Below are 24704 nucleotides of genomic sequence, written 5' to 3'. Positions count from 1 at the left end.
TTTACAGAAATGGCATCTTCACTCACTCGGGATCTCATAATGCAGAGAATTACCTTCAATGTTGCTGTTACTCCATAGCCGAAATAGACAAAGCTTAGTGGTACTTAGACCGATTCACACGTACCAAATAATATTCATGCAACTTATTGCACAAAAAGTAAAAATGTTTGCAAATGCAAGATTTTCAATGTTCTAGCCACGTTCTAGCCATCTCTACAGTTTATTAGACGTTCAAGATGGTCGTCACTTTTATTATATAATTCATCTATACTTTCCTGGAATTTAAACAAAGAAATTAGATTTCTACAGAAATACTGACTTTTGCCAACGTATATTAGAATTTTGAATGGAAGTCTTTAGGAGAAGATCATATTGACATTACTTACGAAAGCAGAATACCAAAATGATACATAGTTTTTCTAGTTGAAAATGATATAGTAAACATAACGAGTGCATCTTTCGCATTGTCTTGCTTTATTCAAAATTATAATAATTTTACTACCGCAGAATGAAATAACACAAATAATATTAACCAGACGGCTAAACTAAAAGACTTGAGTCGTTTTGTTCTTTCTTCGCTTATCACGCTCACCGATCGCTTAAAGGGGAATTCTCCATAATCTTTTGAAATCAATGTACTTGAATTATATCCAATTGATAATCGTAATCAATTGAACCAATTAGAATATTATTGTTTGATATAAATATGTGCAATTGCGGTTTCTCAATCAGTATCGGTGCAATAATTGTGTGACAAAAGACAACAACAAAAATTACCATGAGAGGTAAGTTTTAAATAATTTATTATTCTAACGTCATATAAATATAATATTGCATGGATATAAACGATCAAAAGCAAGAGTTCTAGTTTCGTGTTAAATTTACATTTTGAATATTATAGAAAATAAAGCCACCATCTATAGTGAGCTGAAGCATTTGACTCTGCCCTTTATCCTATAGTTTTTTTCAATTTTGATTATTAATAGTTTTCACTACTTGTCTCTATTAATTTATAAAAACACCGACGGGTTAGGAATAGGCTTAACATTTGTAACTTGTAAACTATTTATTTTCTGGTATAGACATTTTTGAAATAAATAGACAATTGAAGGCGTTAATAGCTCATTTAATTGTAAAACATGCTGTAAGAAGGGAGAACTTATATTTAGGTTATAGTCCTCCAGCGATCTCATCAACACAACTAACCAACCATATAATAGAAACGCTTTTAATTCCATAGAAATATAAATTATATTTTATTGGCAGACAATGATATAAATTCCAGCGTCAACGCTCCCTTTATTGGTGTATGCAGAACTAAGTACAGCGTAGTTTTCGACCTATTTTTTAATAATTTAAAATTTTCTAGGTATACTTGTTACACTGTTCAGTGTAACAGCACTGACGAGCGCTGCTGTAGTCAACCCACGATGCCATAAAGACCCTAGTGAAGCTGCAGCTATCTGCAGACCTGCAGGATCAGAAGGCGTTTTAGTTGCACACAAGAGATGTGATAAGTTTTACAAATGTTCGCACGGTAAACCTGTGGCACTCGTGTGTCCTTCCAACCTTTTGTATAACCCTGAATTAGGATATTGCGACTGGCCCAACGCCGTAGACTGCGGCAACCGAGTAGTTCCTGGACAGGGAGATCAACACGGTAACGGAAGCGTCGAGTCAGATGAAGACAAAGAAGTGTTCGATAATACCGGACATGAAGACCCCAGTCAGGCACCCGCTATTTGCGCACGCCCAGGTTCTGACGGGGCACTAATTGCCCACGAACACTGCACTAAATTTTACAAATGCTTCCAAAGCCACCCGGTTGAAATTAAATGTCCCTCGTCACTTTACTACAATTATAAAGTAAAACAATGTGACTGGCCTCAAAATGTCGATTGTGGAAACCGTGTAATTCCCAATGAAGAAGACGATTCTGGCAGTGGCCATGGACCAGGAGATGCGGGTGATAACAATAACAGTAGTTGCAATTGCAATCCCAGCGAGGCACCAGAAATTTGCGCTAAAAACGGGTCTGAAGGAGTTCTAGTCGCTCACGAAAAATGCAATAAATTTTACAAATGTTCCCACGGCCTTCCTACTACCCAAAACTGCCCGCCGAATCTCCTTTATAACGCTTACCTAAAGGTTTGTGATTGGCCTCATAACGTACAATGTGGCGACCGAGTTCAACCAGAACACAATGATTCGGAGGATGATAACAAAAACGAAGATGAGGATGTCGAGGAAGGTCATAATGATCCTAGCCAGGCACCAAGTATTTGCGCTAAGAAAGATTCTGATAGTATATTAATTGCACATGAGTTATGTAATCACTTTTACATCTGTTTACATGGACGACCACTCCCTATTAATTGCCCTCCTGGTCTTCACTTTAACCCCAAAAGCAGAAAATGTGACTGGCCTGAAAATGTTGAATGTCGTGACAGGATAATTCCAGAAGACAATACTAATATAACAGGAGTTATTGAAGAAAAAAGGGAAATTTATAATGACCCAAGTAAGGCGGCTGAAATTTGTGCACAATATGATAGTGTTCTTGTAGCTCATGAAAAATGTAATCGATTTTACCAATGCGCTGGAGGTAGGCCAGTTGAACGTAAGTGTCCTCGTGGACTTGTATACAACTACAATGTCGGGCAATGTGATTGGATCAGTAATGTAGAATGCGGTAACAGAATCATTGCAGAGGAAGAAGAAGAAATAAAGGAGCCTGAACCCGAGCCGGAGAAAGATGTTGCAGGACATGAAGATCCAAGCAAAGCTCCAACCATTTGTGCCGAAGAAGAATCCGATGGTACTTTGGTGGCACACGAATATTGTAACCAGTTCTACATATGCTCAGCTAGAGTACCCGTTGCTCGTCCATGTCCAAAAGGCCTTATGTATAATGCCAAAAAAGAAACATGCGATTGGGCAGATAGTGTGAACTGCGGCGATAGAATTATTCCAAACGATAACATCGAAAATTGTACCCAAGATAATGATAACAATACTGATGACAGTAACGATGACAATAATGATGACCATCAAGGCAATAACGATCCTAGCAAAGCTCCAGAAATCTGTGCTGAGGAAGATTCAGCTGGAGTTCTTATTTCCCACGAATATTGTAATCAATTTTACATTTGCGAAAATGGCCGTCCTTTACCAATGAAATGTCCTAAAAATCTCTTGTTCAATCCCAAAAAGAACCAATGCGACTGGGCACAGAATGTTAACTGCAGGGGAAGAATTCATGTAAAAGAAGACAATGTACAAGCTAGAAACCTTTTCCGCCGTCAAAGTGCTGGCTACGACTACCCTAGTAACGCTAGAAACGTCTGCGCCAACGAGGAATCTGAAGAAGTTCTCGTAACTCACAAATACTGCAACAAATTTTACCAGTGTGCTAATCATGAACCCATCCAAAGAATTTGCCCACGTGGTCTATACTTCAGTAGTGAAGCACAATTCTGTGATTGGCCAGAAAAAGTAGATTGTGGCGACAGGATCATTCCCAAAGAGAGTGAAGATGATACGGATAAAGATGACAGCGAAAAGGAGGAGGAACCCGTTGGTGGCAACTATGACGATCCTAGCAAGGCGCCGGAAATTTGCGCTCAGAAAGACTCCGATAACATACAGGTTGCTCACGAACATTGTAATAAATTTTACAAATGCGTCAACAACCGGCCTTTCCCTATGAAATGCCCTGAAAATCTTTATTACAACCCCAAAATTGGACGATGTGATTGGCAAAATAACGTTCAATGTAATGGTAGAATCAAAGAATAAGCAATTACCATTGTAATTATAGTCTATGTCTAAAAATTTTATTTTAACATGTTAGTTAATTTTTTAGATTTGTTATAAGAAACATTTAAATTATATTTATGTTTATCTGAAATTACTTGCCTAAATTTTTTAGTCAGTTTAACACTTATAATATCGCAGTCTCAATTTTTACTTATTAACGTTTCTTAACTTTTCTTTAAAAGTTTAATTAACAAGATATTTATTCAACAGTAAATACAATTTTAACTTGTTATTAATGTTCATTCTTAGAAGTGAATTTCTCTTTTTATTCTGATTCTGCTGGCGGGATATTTTTTGAAAACTAGTTGTGTAATAAAACATGTAAGAGCACATTGTGTAAATATGTTTACTTTACATTTTTCAATAAAAAAAATACATTTCTTCAAATCACTTGTAACATTTATTCAGTTTAAAACTATTTTTGATATAAAATTTATTCATTAATATTTATTTATTTTAATAATTATTGTTAAATATTTTTTTAAATAAAATTATTTCAGAATCCCAATATTTATTTTCATTTTATCCCAACCCGTAATCATAGCCCATACTTACCTTTGAATACACGGCATCACACATATACTCGCGCACGGTCTCTTAGACAGAGATTTAATCTTGTCTGTATTATTTTATTTATTTATTATTAAGCATTATTTGTATAGTAGATAAATAATAAATGTTAAAACATTGACTGTATTTAGTAGAAAGTGTTTTGTATCAGTCGCCTGAAAAGGAACGTAATTTTTTAGCACTGTGAAATGTGAACATAACAAAAATTTTAAAAAATACATGCGCCAATTTCATAAAAGAAAAAATCTCTTATGAATAATGATATCTGGCAAATTGAAATAATTTAATAATTATTACTTGTCAATTTATTTAAGTAGTAGTCAAAATATTCCAAAATTATCGCCTATACAGCATAAGGAATTATAGAGGTTCCTTAGAAAGAAATATTTTTTGGTAACTGTAAAGTAGTTATTGAATAAACGCATTGAAACAAAAATATAAATCTCTGCAGACGTTATAGACTTCAATGTTATTGACAGAAAAAAACAAAAACACATTTTACCTTTCGGCAGCCACCAGGGACCCAGTTTTCGAGATGCATGTTCCGTTCCATGATGTGATAGATAGCGAGCCTGTCGCCAAATCCGGACATGGGGGTGATACTGAGTAAAAAAAAACAATATCATTTTGCCTGACCCGGGATTCGGACCCGGGATTTCTGAGCGATGTCGTACCACGGAAGTAATACAAATTCGGCGCCGAGGCAGTCAGTGACAAACGCTATTTTATAATTACAATATCTATCTATGCTACATATAAAATTGAATGAAATCCATAATCTCCCATGAAATCATGCTTAAACACAAGACAGACCATAACCAAACCTATTTTCTATAACACAATCCCCCAATTCATGTCAAACACTTAAATTGTCCCGCATCTACATACAGAATGGAATTTGACGTAAAAAGGCCGATGAAAACCCGATAGTTCGGTTCAGGCTAGCTTTTTTATTGACGTCATTACTCACTGGAGGTAAGCTTAGCCACCTGGGTACCATCTCTGCGCAATCTTTCCTGCAATGCAGTCTCATACACATTTCCTCAGTGTTGATGTAGGTAATATTTTTCTTATATTTGTTTTGGTCTTTTTGATTTTATGTGCACAAATGCAATGTGAAATGGGTTATTTGTTATTAGATTTTAAGGTAAAATGCAGTGTAAATGAGCTAGAAACATCTCTTTGATTGCTAGAATTATGCCAGCCTTAATGAATTTACACTGTTTTCAACTATTTGTATCGTGGTCGATACCTTGTATAAAATAAATGCGTACACGAAACTCGAAAAAACCTCAACAATATTTATCAAATTATCAAAAATATTTATAACACCATGATTTATTACGTTTAGGCGAATGTTAGACAATTTGGAGTTACAATATCTACCTACATACAAATTTTGTATAATTGTAAAATGTACGTACGTATTGTAACTTAGACTTGCATACGACAAACACCTTAGTTCCCCCCGTGACTATAAAGGCTGCGAGGCTTTCGTAATGTCGGGAAAACATAATACAATTAACCGAGATAAAATCCGTAAAATAGTTTTATTGCAATCCATAACACCTTTGAGAATTTAGGATAGTCAATACAATAACAGCACAAACTTATTTCATTTTCCAAACTCATCTTTTGTTTGAGTATGATGATTATTAAAAGCATGCTACATTATTATTTGATTCAAAGCTATATTTCGTAAAATCAATATCTGTCGAAATTTCCATTGAGTAAGTTCGAACCGCGTTTAGGTAAAGTGTCAGAACCAATTCTCGAGTTACTTTAAGTCTAATACTGAATATTCTACTCTCTTGAATTAGTTAATTGGATTTAATAGATTATCTGCCATTATAGTTTGGAAGAGAACTGTGGTGAAAGTAAAGATATTTTTAAAAGTTACACCGTTTATTATGAAAATGTTATTAAGTGTTGATTTATATAATAATCTTACTATGATATGTATCTTATATTATATATTTGAACAGATACAATACGATTTTTATCTCGTATCAACGAACAATTCTCAAGCATTTTCGTTCCGCGGCCTGAAAGATATTATAACCACTAGAAGTGGGAATTATATAACTTGACAATATCTTAAGCAAAGGGTGTGTAGCTACTGCTTTGTAATTCAAATACCTAGAGTTGCCACTGTTTGCGGGTAGGCCTGTCATCACAAAATCTGGTGGAAGAATATTCGTATTCGCCCAGAGAGCGACCACCGCACCTGAGTAAAACCCGTCAGATTAGATCAAACTGTGTATATCGCGTTTCAAAAAGACCGGCAGAACTGTGTCGATAGGCGAGGGTTAATCATCTTTTGTTAGTCGACACCCTATCTGAACCTCCCTCTACTTACCACCAGGAGCAGTGAGGTGATACTGACGTGCCCATATACAAAAAAATCATCATCATCAGCCTACAGCTGTCCACTGCTGAACATAGGCCTCCCCTAAAGCGCGCCACGGTGTTCGGTCCTCCGCTCTCCTCATCCAGCGTCCACCGGCGATCCTACGAATATCGTCGGACCAGCGGGTCGGAGGTCGTCCTACGCTACGCTTACCGAGACGCGGTCTCCACTCTAGGACTCGTCTGCTCCAGCGGCCATCTGTCCTACGACAGATATGGCCAGCCCACTGCCACTTCAGCTTGCTTATTTTCCGAGCTATGTCCGTTACTTTGGTTCTCTCACGGATAACCTCATTTCTGATTTTATCCGCGAGGGAGACACCTAGCATAGCTCGCTCCATCGCACGCTGCGCGACCTTAAATTTATGGAAAACAATAAGTATTTGGATTCTAAGTTATGCTGTATAATGAGATAGAGGGGACCTTTTCCGTCTATGAGGGCATATCCGTGTTTTTACAATTACGAGTGCCCAATCGCAGGACAGATTTGATGAACGTGTAGGTAAATAGAGGTTTTTTGACTCTCTTACCTATATAGCTATCGAAGCTGTCCTTCGAATAGAACGCCCGTAGTTGCAAGCCAGATTCGCCTCTATAGACGGAATAGGGCACCCTGGCATAGAAACCAGAATATTACTACGTAATAATGCTTACAGTAGAAATATATTACATAAGAATCAAGCACACTAATTCCCACAAGATGTTTGTACGATGCGTGATACAAAGTAATTTTCGGCTGTCAGCGTAAAAGAAAAATTGATTGCGTTGCCACGCTCACACTGCGAGCTTACGAGAGGAATAATATCACGTCATACGCGGAGTAAATGGCTTTTCCTGAATTCGATTCAAGTTCCATAATCTTTAGAAGTTTGTTCGACAAACAATTCTTTATTTATATTAAGGGGCTTCACAATGTTCAAGTGAATGTAATCCGCCATGTAACGTATAAGACCATCGATATATATGTACGTAGTACTAGATTTGACGTTCCGAATATTCACTGTGTTCAACTGAATTGAACTGCAATCCATTTAAACTGACTTTAGTATGGTCAATATTGACAGCTTGTGGTTGTGTACGGAGTGGCGCTCATGGTATAAGAACTCAAGTCTAAGTGTAAGCTTAGATTTGAATAAAACATATTAGTCAAAAAAAGTAACATTATTTGTTGTGCAATTGAATAAATAGGTTATAACAGTGACGTTTTGGTTGCCATTTTAGTCCAGATTTTGAACAAATAGTTTATATGGACGTTCGTGTCTATAGAATATACGTCAATGTACAAGACAGTTATTGTATAGTACTCTTTTGTTTACCATTAATTGGAATTGACTTTTGTATTTGGTTATTTGTTACTACATTAAATTCCACGGTGAACGTTTACTCAGACATCATGAGCCTTTATTTTTAACAAAAAACATAACGCTCTAAATGGCAACAATTTTTCTTGTTTGATTTTTCGCGGGCAATTAACCCCGTTATCGTTATAAACACTTGGAGGGTAAGTGGAACAGTTATGTAGGTATCATCGTTCTTACGGCCCAGTTAAAGCCTACAGTAGTTTTTTTTTTTTTAATTTTTTTTCCATACGGTTATAACAAAGTTACCTCACTACACTTGATGGTAAGCGGTGAGTGGTCAAGTTGGAATGTCCACTTACGAGAGATGATTATCCTTAGACAATCGACATTATTATGCCGGCCTTATGTTTGAAAGATTCGGGCCCGATTCTGCACGTCGCATTTTAAAAAATGTACAAATTTCCTAATTCAATTAAACCATTATATAAGTACAACAGAATATACAATATTCGATCTAGACTTCAAATTGCTGTTTCCAAAATCAACACCAGTAACGTCTAATATTGAATTCCATTATTTCCATTTAACTATATGTTGAATTCTTAATAATACTTGTCTGAAATCCGATTGAGATATAGATTTCGTTATAGCCGCAGTAAAATCAAAGGATACTTCAAAAGGAATATTGAACAATTGAAATATCGAAAATGGGTGTTAATGTCTCTGTATTTTAACGGTTGTCACATAAAAGACATACTAAAGTGAATATTCGATTTGTGATTCACTTCGAAGCGTAGGGTTGTTCTGTTCTATAAATATTTTTACTTAATCATTATGTGCCATTTTAAAACTAAAGAGTAAACGGACAATTTTCTATATTTAAAGCTAAAGAAATATTATGATCGCCTGAAATTTTTCAACCCTGTTTTTTTTCTACCCCCGTTTTCATACCTATTCTGGCTATACAGATTTGTGCTTTAACAACATCATTACTGTACAATCGCGTGTTTCCTCCTTTTTATAATCCCTGGATCCATATGTCGTAGGGTGAAGAACGCCTAAATAAGACAGCATGATTGTATCGAATGGTTTAATGATAATCGTTTGTTGCCATTCGATGCTCTATGTCGACGTCATTGCGTTTACTATAAGTGCATGTGCAGTGCAATCACAATCGCGCCGGTATAAAAACTTCGTTGGGTTTAGTTTACAATACACCTCTGCAGAATTTAGGAATCGTAATTTTACTTTCCAAGTCATCTAAAAATTAAAAAACTGATGAAGACCAAGCAACTAAAATTTTTGACAACCCTATGTCTTAACACTTTTAAATATACATAAACCGTTTCTCTAGTATAAATTGTTCTGTCCCAAGTACTCTTCACACTTTTCTTATCACTGTCAACGAACGAATACCATTATGGGAATACCCGCATACGAAGATTTTTTGAGACAAATAAAAATAAACATGTGGGTATCGGGAATTCCGTTTGGCGATACAAAAATATATATCAGATACTACATTCTGTTGTCTTTGTTAATATCTATGATCATAGCAGAAGGTTCTTTTTTTGTATCGAGAATTTCATCGGAAAATTTCCTCGAATTAACCCAATTAGCTCCGTGTGCATGTATTGGGTTGCTGTCCTTTTTGAAAATATTGCCTATAACAGTGAAGAGACGTAAAATATTCGACCTTACAGAACGTCTAGGACGTCTCTATGAAAATATATTGGACGATACTACGAAGAAAGCTATTGTAAAACGTGAATTGCATCTTTTAAGCCTGCTCACAAAGTATTTTTTCGTTCTGAATGCTGTTCTTATTTCCGTTTATAACTTCTCCTCGCCGATTATAATGCTTTACCAATATATAGCCAAAAATAAAGTTGTGTTCGTACTGCCTTATGCTGTGCTGTTGCCGTTTCCAACTGATGGTTGGTTGTCATGGTTCCTAGCGTTTGTTTATTCAGCTACTTGTGGTAAGTACCTCACTATTATTACAAACATCAAAATCATTTCAGCACTTGCCTAATAAACATCTAAATATCTCAAATTTTCACATTCATAATGTTTTTAGCAAGAAAGTTTTAATATTTCGCAATTACTTTCAGGTTGTATTTGCGTCTTATTCTTTACAACTATAGACGTATTGTACTGTGTGCTTACGTCACACGTGTGTAACAACTTCTCAATAATAAGTGATCAACTTCAACACTTACAAGTTAACAATGTTAACATAATAGGAAATATTGTTAAGGAACATCAGTATATTTTAAAGTAAGTATAGAATGTAATAATTATTTTTTTTAGGTTATGTGTTTTTCAATCCGCACTAAGCCAGCGTGAGAGGGACAGGTCGAAACCCTCTTGAAGAGCAAGCCTCTGTTCAGTAGGGGGACAATATAGTATAGATATTTCGTATCAAAACGTTGGTTTCTTGTATAATAGCAAGGCCATTGAGTACCGATATTGCAATTGAAGACGCGCAGGCGCAATTTTTTTTAAATATTTTTTGTCTTCCTTGACATCAACAAATGGCCCAATGGAAGACCAGCGCAGGCTTCACTGCCAGCATTTTACTTAGTTCGAGCCTTTTTTGTAACAAATATATTTTAAAGTGTTTTTTTGTCTATTTCGTTTGTTATAATATGTATGTATCTTGTGTTTGTCCTAAATTTAATTTCTTTCTTTCTTTTCTCTCTCTCTCTCTTTCTAATTTCATAAATATTAACGCCTCAAAATTCTGGGTAACAACTAACCAACTACCTTTTGTTTGTGTGTTTGTTTTGCTACCTTCTGTAAAAAAAAATATTTCAACTCGTTCACAGGTTGACACAAACTTGCAATTCAGCAAATGTCACCTTTTTATCATTGCACGACAGAGACCTATTTCAATTTGCAATATACGTTACATCATGCCGGTTTTTGCTTCAAAAACTCAGCTTTAGTTTATACAAAAACTCCGTTGAAGACGCTTAGATCCATTATTACAATTTCAGACTTGCTGATGACTTGGAAGATATATTCACAGCGCCCAATTTGTTTAATGTTTTAGTCGGCTCCGTAGAAATATGCGCTCTTGGATTTAACTTGACGGTAGGTTTTATGTTAGCTTTATTTCTACAAAGATAAAAGAAAAATAAATAAAAGTAAAAGAAATAAAAACACAACTATACAAATAAAATCTTCCTACATTTTGATGTTCTACGCTAAACATTGATGACATATCAGGACCTACAGTTAACTGCATAATTGTGGGTTCGATTCCTTAACCGGGAAACCAGAGCTAGGAAAGTTTTATTAAAAAAACACACGAAGCCTTGAATTAAAATTTGTTAATACGGCGATAGGTTCGCTCCAAAAACACCAAGAGATGGACATAATCTCAGTAAAAATGTGGATGTATTAGTTATGTCTGTGTCCACCCTTTTTTCGTCTGTCAACGGGAATAAAAGGATAAGGAAAAATTAAGTTCCTACAAAACTTTATACAGCAATATTTTATTGTCTCGCTACTTGCGAAATAAGAACGTAGGCAAAACTGCGTCAAAATTCTCCCACTATAAAAACTCTCGGTAACCAAATATTTTCGAAATAACAATGGCCAGGATTCAGTGACTCATAAACTGTTTCTATTCCAAAAATATCATGTCGAGCCTGTACTGCGCGGAAAAAGGACAGATCTACAAACCTTTCACATTTTGTTACTACTGCTATATTTAAATAAGTAATATGTTTGATATTAACTATTTATATTACAGACCGGAAATCTAGCCCAGTTACCGGGGACAATTTTATTTCTCACATCAGTATTACTTCAAATATTGGTGATGAGCGTATTCGGAGAAAATATTATTACGGAGGTAGATATTTTCAAAGAAAATGTTATATGCATTTATTTTGAGAATTTTTTAAAAGTCGGCAAAAAATTTTATCCGTCAAATACTTAATTACCTGACTGAATAAAAAAGCTGGACTATTGACTTTTTTTTTAAGAATATCATTCAAATTTTATTTATGTTGTATTATAATCTATGAATAACTTATCTGTGGTTTAAAAATCTGTCCTATATTAAATTCCATTCTTTCATATTTTAGAGTAGAAAAATAGGTGAATCTGCGTTCCTGTGCAAGTGGTACGAAATGGATGAAAAATCTAAGAAGATGATTCTGACGATAATGATTAGGTAAGAGTAGGCATAATATAACTAATATTTGTATTTGAACTGTTTGTTTGTTTCTTTGAACGTATTAATTTCAGGAACTACTAAAACGATTGTGATTTTTTTAACTTATCGGAATCTACGTTACTCTTGAGTGCTGTAATCTACTCCTTCCTGGAAAATGTTTTTCACTCGGGCGGAGCCGCAGGCTAAAGCTAGTTTTCTATACACTTACTGATTGGTTATATAATTTTGTTTAACGTTCTACAGTGGATGATCACTGCTAACAAGTAAATCAATGTTTAATTAACATTAAAAAATAACTACAGTACATTATTGTGAACATTCTACTCATGTTGTAGACAAATCTGACTACAGCGTGACTCTACTGGTATATTAAATGAGAATAAAGAACTGTGATTATAATATTTTATTGTTTAATTTTCTTTCAGATCGCGCAAGCCTCAAATTTTGACCGCATACAAATTTTCAATAATAAGCTACGGGAGTTTTAGCAAGGTACAGTTTCATGTACTTACTTGGTTTCATTAAAATCTGATATAAATTATTTATAGGTACTTAAATATGCAAAAATTGGGTCCGACTCTATATCGTACATAAATTCAAATTGGACACAATCATAATAATATGTTTTATACGGGCATCGTTGGAAGACCACGTATCAGAGGAGAGACGACGTGGTAAAGATCGCAGGCGCACGCTGCAGCCGCTTCTAATAGGCTGTTCTGGATATCTCATGGAAGACCTATGTTCAGCAGTAGATTTCCAAAGCTTGAAGATGATGATCTGAGCACAGCGCTTGATGGTAAATGGTGGAGGTACAGATGTATCGAGAAGACCAGGGATCGTAGCCAAGATCTATTTATACAATCGTTAACGCTAACGTTATATACGGGAATAACATATTCTAGCGGAATACTCATCATTGCGATATGTCATTTTTATATATATTTTTTTTTTACTAACATTAACGATTGTAGAAAAGCATATTGGCTACAGCTTCAGAGAACACCCGCAAAGCAGTTTATGCTTCAGTTTACTGTCAATATTTCCACGAACATGAACGTGCAAAGGGCAAATGGGCTGAGTGTGTGTGGTCTGGGTCCCAAGGGTGCCTGCGTATATAGGTGCGAGAAAGGGAACGCTACTTCCATGTTAAGATACCAGCAGTTTGTAAAGCTCGATTTATCGAATATAAGGCCATCTATCGATTTTTGTTCATTTTATGTCATTTTTTATCCCTATCGATAAAAAACTGTTTTTGTAACAAGATCTCGTTGATAACACATTACTAATTATTGTAGATTCGGAACATAATATTTTATCTTATAATAATTTATAGTAATATAAGTAGGATAGATATTTACACAAGAAGTAGTCGTGTTCCACGCTTAGCCGCTAGCAACGCGAACAAACCACAGATGATATTAATTGTTGTTACTGAGGAAATTAATTACATACATTCAGTTCCTACTATCTAATACTTCATATTTGCATATGAATGTTACTGTCTTCTAGCTGATTGTCTTCATTCTTGAAGCTTAACAATAACCGGGGTTGGAGGATTAATAAACGTGATATCATATTATACTCAACGCGTTTATCCCCACAGTATGCGTCCTAGTGACAGCGTATCGCGCACGCGGAATCTGCCGCGTATAAATACTAGGCATGTTTGAACCTGTCCGGACTGCGAACGTGCGCGTTCTCGATTCGGCGGATTATGTTAGCGGATCCGCTCTGACACACGTTTTTTTATTCTAAGTAGCGGATAGTGTGTATTATATAGTATTCAAGAGTATATTACGTTGCAAAATAATAAAGGGAAGAATTTTATCAAAAATATTTTACCACAAATTTGATGGAAATGGTTTGTATTTAAGTGTCCGGGCACCCTGATCAAAAATAAAAAACTTATACGGATAGCGTCTTAATTCTTCATGTAGTCTAGAGTATTCACCATCTTTTCTTGCCATAGAAAAAAATATCTTCCTTTTTTGACACTAAACATATGTCATAAAAAAAGAATATTTTTTTTCTACATAAATACTGTAAACTTTTAATATTTGACAGAAAAAAATATTTTATAAGCACAACGTGTGATCGCAAACGCCGTACAGCATGCACTAAGGACAGCTTTCCACCTACATTCCGCATTCCTACGTTCCACAATCCGCTTGCGCTATACGCCGTCACTCAAGACGCACACGAAGGGGTCGGTTGACGCAAATACCCACTATCACCATGCTTATGGCGTCTTATGATTTGTTAGGAGGCGACCCTATTGCCATTACGCGTACAACATTCCAAACTTCTTGTTATTATTTCGTCGCTAATGTTATCTCATAATACATATTCTTCTGCAAAGGACCATTTAAATAGTTACAGAATTAAAAAGTCAGAAAGCAAGATCAGCGTTATCGTATAATATTTTGGTTTCCGCTGCCAGCAACAATTGGTAACGATTTACGATCTTTTAGAAGTATTGAGCTTAGGGGAGTTAACATTTAGAAGCAAAATAGACTTACCCCCTTATTCATAGACGTTATTTATCTAAGGACGGAGCATTGCTGTGATAATAAGTTTGTTTCTCAGTGAGAGACATAGGGCCATTGTGATTGGCAAATATTGAGTTACAACTTTAATTTTTGGGCTGTCAGATAAACAAAGCTGAATAAATAGCAAGCTGTCAGATAAACAAAGCTGAGAAAAATACTTGTTATCACAGCAATGCTCCGCACTTCGATAAAAAAGTCTATGAATAAGGGGATTAGTATTTAAATATGATTCTAGATCTTATTTCAATATTCTAATAATGAATGGACACATGATATCCTATGTAATAAGTTATATTTTCCAGATTATCAGCACATCGTGGTCCTACTTTACAATACTACAAACAGTCTACAAGCCTCCGGAAATTAATCGTGAACAATAATATTAAGTAATACCGACTATAAACTGTAGACATAGATATATTATTCATGTAATAAACACCTATTGAGTGCACTATATTCGAAGAAAATAAATGTATATTACGCACCACGCAGACGTTGTCAGCTGTTAATAAAAACACAACACAAAATGCGACAACCAGATGTCATTATTCGTTTTCTTATAATTACTGTGAATATAAACAAGATATAGATACTATTTAAGTAATATTGTTCTGAACTGCGATATCAGCTGAGACGTTGTCAAGGCACAGACAGCATCTTAATACCGTCGCTATTTAATAAATAGATATTAACAGCATCTCAAATGATATCTTAAGTTACAGCATATGACGGATTTTGATAGCTATATTTTGTTTATAAAGCCGCGTCGACTCAGCTAACAATCGGCGCGTAAATGACTGCTCAAGATTTGTTTATTAAATAATTCAATACATTAAATGGCTACTTAAGATTCTACTCAACGGTGAGTAAGATCTGAAGAAGAAGTTTTAATAAACCGATCTCAATCGGTTCATTAATACGGCACTAAATAGCCTCAAATAAATCCCTACACCAAACTGTCAACTCATTTGTTGATTGGACGCAAAGTAGAGCATATTCATTGCAAAACAACACGTAATTTGTTGACAAGTATTTTTTATCAAAACAATGACATGTATTTTTTATTATACTAAGCGGAGGGACAGTGCGAACCCTAATGACTAAGAAACTAAATAGCAGGAACACAAGAATAGTGATTAAGTTTAGGAGTTGCAGGTAAGTGCGGGCATTATCTTTAAGACAATACGTTTCTTATACTTTATTTAGATAGCTAGATGGCTTGGTCGGATGAATTGCCAAACGCTATCAGATATTACATCATAAATTAAAAAGTATGATTTTATTACTGTTGTTTCGGTAAATATTTAAAACTGTTGTAAATATGGTATATGTTCTTAGTAATTAAATAAAGTTAGTAAAAAGATGTTATTGACATGAGTGTTTATTTCGGACTAAAGAGAAGTAACTATGGCAAACAAAATACAATTAGTTCTAAAAATAGAACATATAAAAAATAATAAGTCACGACGAAGGTTACAATCTCCAACAGCCGCCCTTAATCGCAGTTGTGACAGAAACAAAACAAATAAAATAATTAAGTTTCTAAACCTAAGTTAACTACACATCGTTTGTGTGCTAGAGGTCCGAGGGCCTTCGTTAGTACATCAGCAGGCATATCGTTACTTTTTATATATTCTAACTTAACAATATTATTAGATAAATTATAATAATTAAGTTTCTAAACCTAAGTTAACTACACATCGTTTGTGTGCTAGAGGTCCGAGGGCCTTCGTTAGTACATCAGCAGGCATATCGTTACTTTTTATATATTCTAACTTAACAATATTATTAGATACCTTTTCCCTAATAAAGTGAAACCTAGTATCTATATGCTTCGTCCTGCTGTGGTGTACAGGATTTCGAACAAGATTAATGGCACTTTGGCTGTCAGAAGCTAAGTTAACTGAACAAAGTATACCTGTTATCTCGTATATAAACCGACGTAAGTAACACGCTTCCTTCGTGGCAGACGCTAATGCCATATATTCTGACTCGGCCGAACTTAACGCAACAGTAGGTTGCTTCTTGGATTCCCATGATACTGGACCTCCACTTAACTTGTAAACATAACCGGTGTATGACCTTCTGTCGATTGGACAGTTTGCCCAGTCTGCGTCACAAAAACCCTTTAAAGGTTCTCTATTCTTCCTGTAAACCAATGAATAGTTTAGGGTACCTTTTAGGTATTGCAGAATCCTTTTAGCAGCATTCCAGTGTTCTTTAGTAAAACACGTATTAAATTGACTTAAATAGCTCGTGGCGTAAGCGATGTCTGGTCGTGTGTTTACCGCTAGATACATGAGGCATCCTATTAAGTTTTGATAAGGATAAGACTCACCGACTTGACCATCCATTCTTTTTTCCATATTCTTTTAATTAATGGAGTATCCACGGCCTTACAATCCTTCATATTAAATTTTTCTAATATAGAAAGAATATAATTTCGCTGGTTCAACCTTATACTCTCGGAATCACTTTCAACTTGTAGTCCCAAATAACATTTCAGTATTCCGAGATCTTTTAATGAAAAATATTTCGACAAATCATTCTTGACAGTGTCAAATGTCAAATCAGAATTAAAGAAGACTATTATGTCATCAACAAAGATTCCTAATATTACAAGTTCTTTTACCAAAAAGTTTAGTATACACACAAGGTTCGGAAGGAGTTCCTATGAAACCTATTTTAGAAAGCGTTTCATTTAACTTTTTATTCCAAGCTCGCGGTGCCTGTTTAAGACCGTAAAGAGATTTCTTCAATAAACAAACTTTGTTTTCTTTACCCTTTTGAATAAAACCAAGAGGTTGCTCCATGAAAACTTCTTCTTCTAAATCTCCGTTAAGGAAAGCTGTATCGACATCTAAGTGCTTCATTCTCAACTTCATATCTGCAGCTATCGCAAACAACGTGCGGAGGGAAGAATGACGAATCACTGGTGCGAACGTCTCCTTGTAGTCTACACTTTCAACTTGATGAAAACCTTTGACGACGAGTCTCGCTTTATACTTGATAATATTACCATAAGCATCCCTTTTAATTTTGTAAATCCATTTACATGGTATAACCTTTTGTTAGGTCTATCTACTAAATTCCATGTATGGAGTTTCCTTAAGGAACTATACTCATCAACCATAGCATGTTGCCACTTATCAGCATCATCGGCATGAGTAGCTTCGTAATATGTCGTAGGTTCATTAGAATCTACCATTGACGTATTGTAAGCTTTATAAAAATTTGTTGTTTTTCTGTCTCTGGAAGGGTATCTGCGCTCAGGGTGCGATTCCTGTTCCAAATTCGCTGTCATTTCTTCCACACTAGGCAGCCTTAAGTCACTGAGAGACTCTCGCTCTTCCAGAGTCACTGACTCTTTTGCACTTTCTAGATTTACTGGTAAAGTTGCTTCAGCCGCCGGGCTGATATTCTCATCACAGTCATAGAATTGACAGTCATGATCAAACTCAGACTCAATCTCTTTTGCTCATCAAATAACAATATAGATTTTGACTGTGCGACAGATTGCTTCTGCTTTAGCGCTGTAAAGCAATTTTCAAAAAGGTTGCATCTCTGGATATAATAACTTTTCGTGGGTTAGCAGGGTCCCTAAAAATATAAGTGCCTGGATTTTCAGAATAACCGACGAAAATTGCTTCCTGTGCCTTGACATCTAATTTCTTCCTGTGACACGAAGGTATATGGACTAGAGCTCTACAACCAAATACTTTTAGATGGCTAAGATCACCTTTTCGTCCATACCATTTGTCATAAGGAATTTGTCCACCTAAGGCTCGATGAGGAGACCTATTCTTAAGGTAAATGGCAACTTGGAATGCATCTTCCCAGAATGCTTTCGGTAGTGAACTTTCAGCTAGCAACGTTCTTGCCTTTTCTGTAACCGAACGATGGGTGCGTTCCGCTACTCCAACTTGCTGAGGACTATAAGGCGTCGTTGTTTGATGTTCAATACCTTTTGAAGCAAGATAATCAACAAACTCTTTATTCACGAACTCCTTACCTCCATCAGTCCTAATTGCTTTAATTGTTTTATCTAACTGATTTTCAACAAAACATTGAAACACACAAAATATATCTTTGACTTCTGTTTTAGAAGAAATAAAATAAGCAAACACTTTTCGCGTATAATCGTCTACTATTGTCAACATATATCTATTTCCTTGAAAAGAAGTTGTAGACACCGGTCCCATCAAATCCATATGGATCAGTTCCAAAGGGGAAGTAGCCCTATTAAACGCTAACCTTTTGAAAGGTTTTTCTTGCTTGTTTACCTTCCACGCAAGCGATACAACTAGTTTTATCTACTCCTGTATACTTTATACCTACCTTGTGATTTTTCAGTTGGTTCATGCCTATACGACACAAATGTCCTAACCTCTTATGCCATATTTGATAACTATCCTGACAACCAGAGTGCACATCTTGTGTCAAAAAATTATCCGCCACATTCTCGGAAACATTTACAGTTCCATCTAAAACGTACAGTCCACCACAGGGCGAGGCATGAGCAACAGATTCACCTGTAAAATTAAAAGTATCAGATTTATAAAAGTTACATCCATTTTTATCAAAAACACAAATAAAACCCTTTTCAACAGTTTTATATACAGATAACAAACTAGCTTTCAAATCTGGTATATAAGCAACATCACTAATATTGTTGACCACGTTCTCGGGCGTGTTTATTGAAATATTTCCAATTCCGCAGCACTTAATCTGTTCTCCATTTGCGACAGTAACAGTACCTTGATTCTGTATCGAGATATTCTGAAACCAGTCCCGTCTAGAAGTCATGTGTCTAGTACAACCTGAATCTACATAAATTATGTCCTTTCTTGGGTTTCCAGAAGTATTAAGACTTGTAAATATCGTATCATTGGTATTTACCGCATTGCCTTTCTCCTTCTTGTTTCTCTGTGGACAGTCTGGTCTCTTATGTCCAGGTGTCTTGCACTCATAACAAACTATATTCTTCTTCATTGACTTAGGCTTCTTCTTCGCATGAAAGACAGAGTCTAATAATGTAGCCACATCTTTGGACATTTCATTAAGCAGTTTTGTTTTCACCAACTCTGTAGTCACGTCTACATTGCAATTTTCTAAAGCCATAATGAGAGGTTCATACCTTGGAGTTAGACCTCCCAAAAGTATTGCAGCAATAGACTTGTCCTCTATGACTACATCAATATCCGCAAGATCCTGTGCGGTTGACATAACTGCGTTAATATATAGTTCAATATTTTTGAACTCTGATAGACTCAACCTGTACAGTCTACGCTCCAAAAATAATCTTCGTCCTATTCCCTTATCTTCAAAGGCTTTTTGCAAACAAGTCCATGCCTCAGATGCAGTTTTCGCACATCTTATATGGGTTATCGCTGCACCTTCTACTGATAAGCATATCTTTGCTAATGCCTTTGCGTCTTTGCGTACCTTTGTAGAGGCATGGGTTGTGTCTCCATCTCGGTATCCACTAATTGTTTCCCATAAATCTTCATGGATAAGGTAATTTCGCATCTTGAACTTCCAAGTCGGATATCCATCTTTTATCCTCAAACAAGGAAATGGAAAAGATGTGATCGACGCAGGGGAATTTTTCACACTCGAAACATCTCCAGATTCATGTGACATTTTCAGACTATTACTATTTCCTAGTCACACAAAAAAATATATACAACTTTATTTTACTAAAAAACGTGAAAAAATCTAAGAACTAAGCGTTCGTGCTGATAACGTGTTGTAAATATGGTATATGTTCTTAGTAATTAAATAAAGTCGGAAAAAGATGTTATTGACATGAGTGTTTATTTCGGACTAAAGAGAAGTAACTATGGCAAACAAAATACAATTAGTTCTAAAAATAGAACATATAAAAAATAATAAGTCACGACGAAGGTTACAATCTCCAACAAAAACATTTTTTATTATAGATAATTTTTTTGAAATGTATCGATAGTTTAAAAATATTTTAAATATTTACCAAAGGAATAATGTTCATAAATCAGGTCCCTTGTATAATAATACTTTTTAATTTATGATGTAATTGCTCGAAACAAAGATTTATTTAATGATCATCAAAACAGATTAAGAGTAATCAGTTGTTGACAATCAACACATTATCAGGACCCAACTCCGTTTACTAACAGGTGCAGTATTATCAGTTTGCCCGTTAACAAAATTGCTATTATTACATAATATGAAGCGGCGATAGCCTAGTTGGGTGCGGAACGGACTGCCGAGACGAATGTCCGCGAGTTTAAATCCCAAGGGCACACACCTCTGACTTTTCTAAAATCATGTGTGTATTCTTTGTGAATTTATCGTTCGCTTTAACGGTGAAGGAAAACATCGTGAGGAAACCTGCACATCTGAGAAGTTCTCTATAGGAATTTCGAAGGTGTGTGAAGTCTACCTATCCGTACTAAGCCAGTGTGGTGGACTAAGGCCTGATCCCTCTCAGTAGTAGAGGAGGCCCGTGCTCAGCAATGGGCAAGTATATAATACAGGGCTGATATTATTATTATTATTATATGAGCAAATAAGTGCATAAGATATAGACTGGGTTGGTACTAACGCTTTTTATTTCTAAACACATAAAGTCGTTAGCCCTGCGTCTGATCTCTTCCCGGTCATGTCTGATTGCCGTCTCACCGGACTATGAGAGTAAAGGAATAGAGAGTGCAACTATGTATTTCGCACACACTTGTGCACTATAATATCTCCTGCGTACCTGGCGGATCTCCATTGGCTAGCTAACTCATTCCCTTCTAACAAATATACAAGTTGCCAAGTATGAAAATTCTGTAGTATATTCTCGAGAATAATCAGTTGTATTAAAATCAGATCATTCTATTTATTTATTGTAAGACAAACTTTCGGTTGACGCGGAGATCTATATAATAACTATACCCAGTCACATGCAGTTTTGACCCCACATTAGGATAGCGTAATTAGGGAAATGTGGCCGACTCTGATACTAATGACTTGGGGATTGGGAACTTCAAAGAACCTTCGACCTTCAACCTTAGGTAATAAAGAAATCCGTATGAAACCAACGTGTCACTCGAATTAAGCATCGAACCTGCAGCCTCTCGTCTCACAGCCCTTATCTACCACTACGCTACAATGTTTGTAGAATATGTTCATTTTTGTTATTAATTTTTATGTGTTCAAAAGGTCAATGCGAATTTTCGACCAAAGTTCAAAGGTGTCCAACCACTAGAGAAAAACAAGTGATTACTTATCCGATAATATATTATAATCTATTAATTGAACTGTATCAGGAATAAAACAATAATATAGATTGATGAGCCATTTCCCTGATAAAAATGTACGAATATAATCTATTTGGGTAATGTTTAATTAGATGTCACTGTTGGTATCCTTACATATATAAACACACACACATCACGCATGTCTTTCCGAAGGGATATGTATGGGCGCAACCAGGGCACTCACTTTTTGCCAAGTATGTTCCGTCCTATGATGTGATAGGGGGCGAGCCTATCGCCATATCGTGCACAAATTCCAGACTCCGGGATGATACTGAGCAGAAAAACCCAAATATCACTTTGCCCAACCCAAGATTCGAACCCAAGCCCTCAGAGCACTGCCGTGCCTTGCATGCAGTACAACTACGCCACCGAGAGAGTCATACATATTATAAGTAAGTACATATTGTAAAACGACGTCCCCCGCCACATCCATCTCAACGAGAGAAATTCCAAAACTACCGACCGGATTTCAATGAAAGGAGGATGCTCAAAATCTTCTCCATCTAGTCAGAGTGCATGACCTCGTAATATCATTCGTAATTTAAGAAATAGTTTTATAAATTACTCGAATTCATCGGCTAATAGATGGATTTTGTTTGTCAGGAATAGATTTTGGAATTGTTTTTTTTTTTTTTGAAATCGTGGAATATTGACCAAGCTCTTTAAATAAAGATTTAAGGAGCTTGGTCGTTATTCCACGACTATGTCGCGGACAAGTGCGATGCTTTATTGAACTGAGAAAAAGCTTCTAATGTATTATTTTGATTATCATTAAATGTTGTGTTTCGAGAATAATTAATAAAGCGTAGAATTAAAAAAATGTATTTAAGAATTACATTATCCTATAAATGATTATAATCCTTGCACAGCAACTTGAGCCTTAAGTCCAATGTACCACTTGCAGACTTTTTTATTGGAATAGAATGACGAGACGACCATGCCGCTCGCCCGTTGGTAAGCTATTGCTTATGCTTAGCTCATAAAAAAAATTGAAGTACAAAATACTCCGTGACACTCCATTCCGCTCATCACCCTCAGACAAAAATGATATCATAATGCCTAGTAATTACACTGGCTGCAATATACTTCATACCGGAACACAACAGGGAATGTGCGCTGCTGCTTGGCGATAGGAATAGACATTGCAGTGGCTCTCGCATGTGAACATCTCAATCATACAACTTATGCCATATCCACTCATTGTTGGGTACAGGCCTGCTTTTGATCACGCCGTTCTCACCGGTCCTGTGCAAGCCTCATCCATTGCTTACTGGTGGATATATTTCGCGATGTCATCTAACTGTCAAGATGGTAGTCTGTCTTTTTCTTGCCCTTTTCTTTTTATTGGCCTTTCCTCGGGAACCATTGATAGAAATCGTCCAATAGAAAAATCTAAATCAAAAGTAATTACTCTGTTACTGGTTGCACATTCTTTAATTAGGATTACGCTGAGCTTAGTAACAGTATAATTATTGGAATATTTAATATTTGCAGCATTCATAATATCCTTATCAAGGATACAGTTACCATGTTCCGTAATATCAATTTTATATTATGACACCGATGTTTTTGTTTTTGGACACGCTAATTTCTGAACCTGAACATTCTATCACGAATAGGAAGCTGGGACTATACTCCGACAAAGACATTTTATCTGGGTAAGAACCATTATTCTGAGAAGTTAATTTAACTCGGCAAAGCCACGAGCAAGGTCCACATAGGTCTTATACTGGAGTAGAAGACCTATATTATTTTAGAAGATAGAGTGGATTGATGGCTGCAGACTAAAAATAGAAACGAATTATAAATTTTATTATAAATAAACCACTGAATGACTGTAGTCAAGTAAAACTCTTTTGTTTTATATATACATATTTGAATAAACGAATATTACAACGGTTACATAAATCATAGACAGAAGAGGCGTAGAGGTGGTTTTTGTTGATTGTAAGATATATTTTATATCCGCCCGGATAGCGGCCATTCTCCACAAGGTGTTAAAACCCGCCACAGTGGCGCGCGTAAGTGTGTCACGTTCCGGGATCAGCCTGTGTATTACCGATTCCAGCAGGCCGGCATAATTGTGTCGACTCTCAAAGGGTAATCGATACTCGTCAGTCGACATTCTATTTGACCCCACTACACTTACCATCAGGTGCAGAAGAACAGACTTATTATCATAGCATTGAACTGTACTTAGGTAAATAACGTTTGCGAATACGGAACTTTAAGTCGAACGCAGTGCAGTAACAGGCAGTGCCTAATAATTCAAGTTTTGATGGTGTTGCTACAGTGTCTGAACAGACGATAACTGTACCAGCGGCTTTCTCATCTCGTTCGATTGTATTAAAACTCGTGGTAGATTAAAATTCAATCCCACGATCCAAATAGAATCACGTTAATCTGATTACTCATTACATGGGATTTATTGGAAGGGATTATATTTGATTGGAAGGGTTAATCATTATATTTTTTTCTGATAAAGGCGCTCATTGTTTGTTTATTATTGATGAAATTTGCCCCATGCGTTTGAAGAACCGTACAGCCTTTTCTCAATTACTATTATAATTATCGT

General features: G+C 35.8%; 2 protein-coding genes across 2 annotated transcripts; both read left to right on the top strand.

Moving 5' to 3' along the window:
- The first annotated feature begins 641 nt into the window (after window positions 1–641).
- On the top strand, window positions 642–4206 carry LOC115446850. Its single transcript, XM_030173661.2, has 2 exons — window positions 642–785; window positions 1370–4206. The coding sequence occupies exons 1-2, from the start codon at window positions 779–781 to the stop codon at window positions 3796–3798; spliced, it is 2436 nt and encodes an 811-aa protein (XP_030029521.2). The 5' UTR covers window positions 642–778; the 3' UTR covers window positions 3799–4206.
- Window positions 4207–9464: 5258 nt separating this feature from the next.
- LOC115446742 (odorant receptor 4-like) lies at window positions 9465–16153 on the top strand. The gene is made up of 7 exons (XM_030173521.2): window positions 9465–10081; window positions 10214–10379; window positions 11102–11198; window positions 11863–11964; window positions 12200–12288; window positions 12717–12783; window positions 15146–16153. Exons 1-7 carry the CDS (start codon window positions 9520–9522, stop codon window positions 15221–15223), a joined length of 1161 nt encoding a protein of 386 aa, XP_030029381.2. The 5' UTR covers window positions 9465–9519; the 3' UTR covers window positions 15224–16153.
- The last annotated feature ends 8551 nt before the right edge of the window (window positions 16154–24704 follow it).

Source organism: Manduca sexta, chromosome 8, assembly GCF_014839805.1.
Source record: "Manduca sexta isolate Smith_Timp_Sample1 chromosome 8, JHU_Msex_v1.0, whole genome shotgun sequence".
Lineage (NCBI taxonomy): Eukaryota > Metazoa > Arthropoda > Insecta > Lepidoptera > Sphingidae > Manduca > Manduca sexta.
This window is presented reverse-complemented; position numbering and strand designations above follow the sequence as displayed.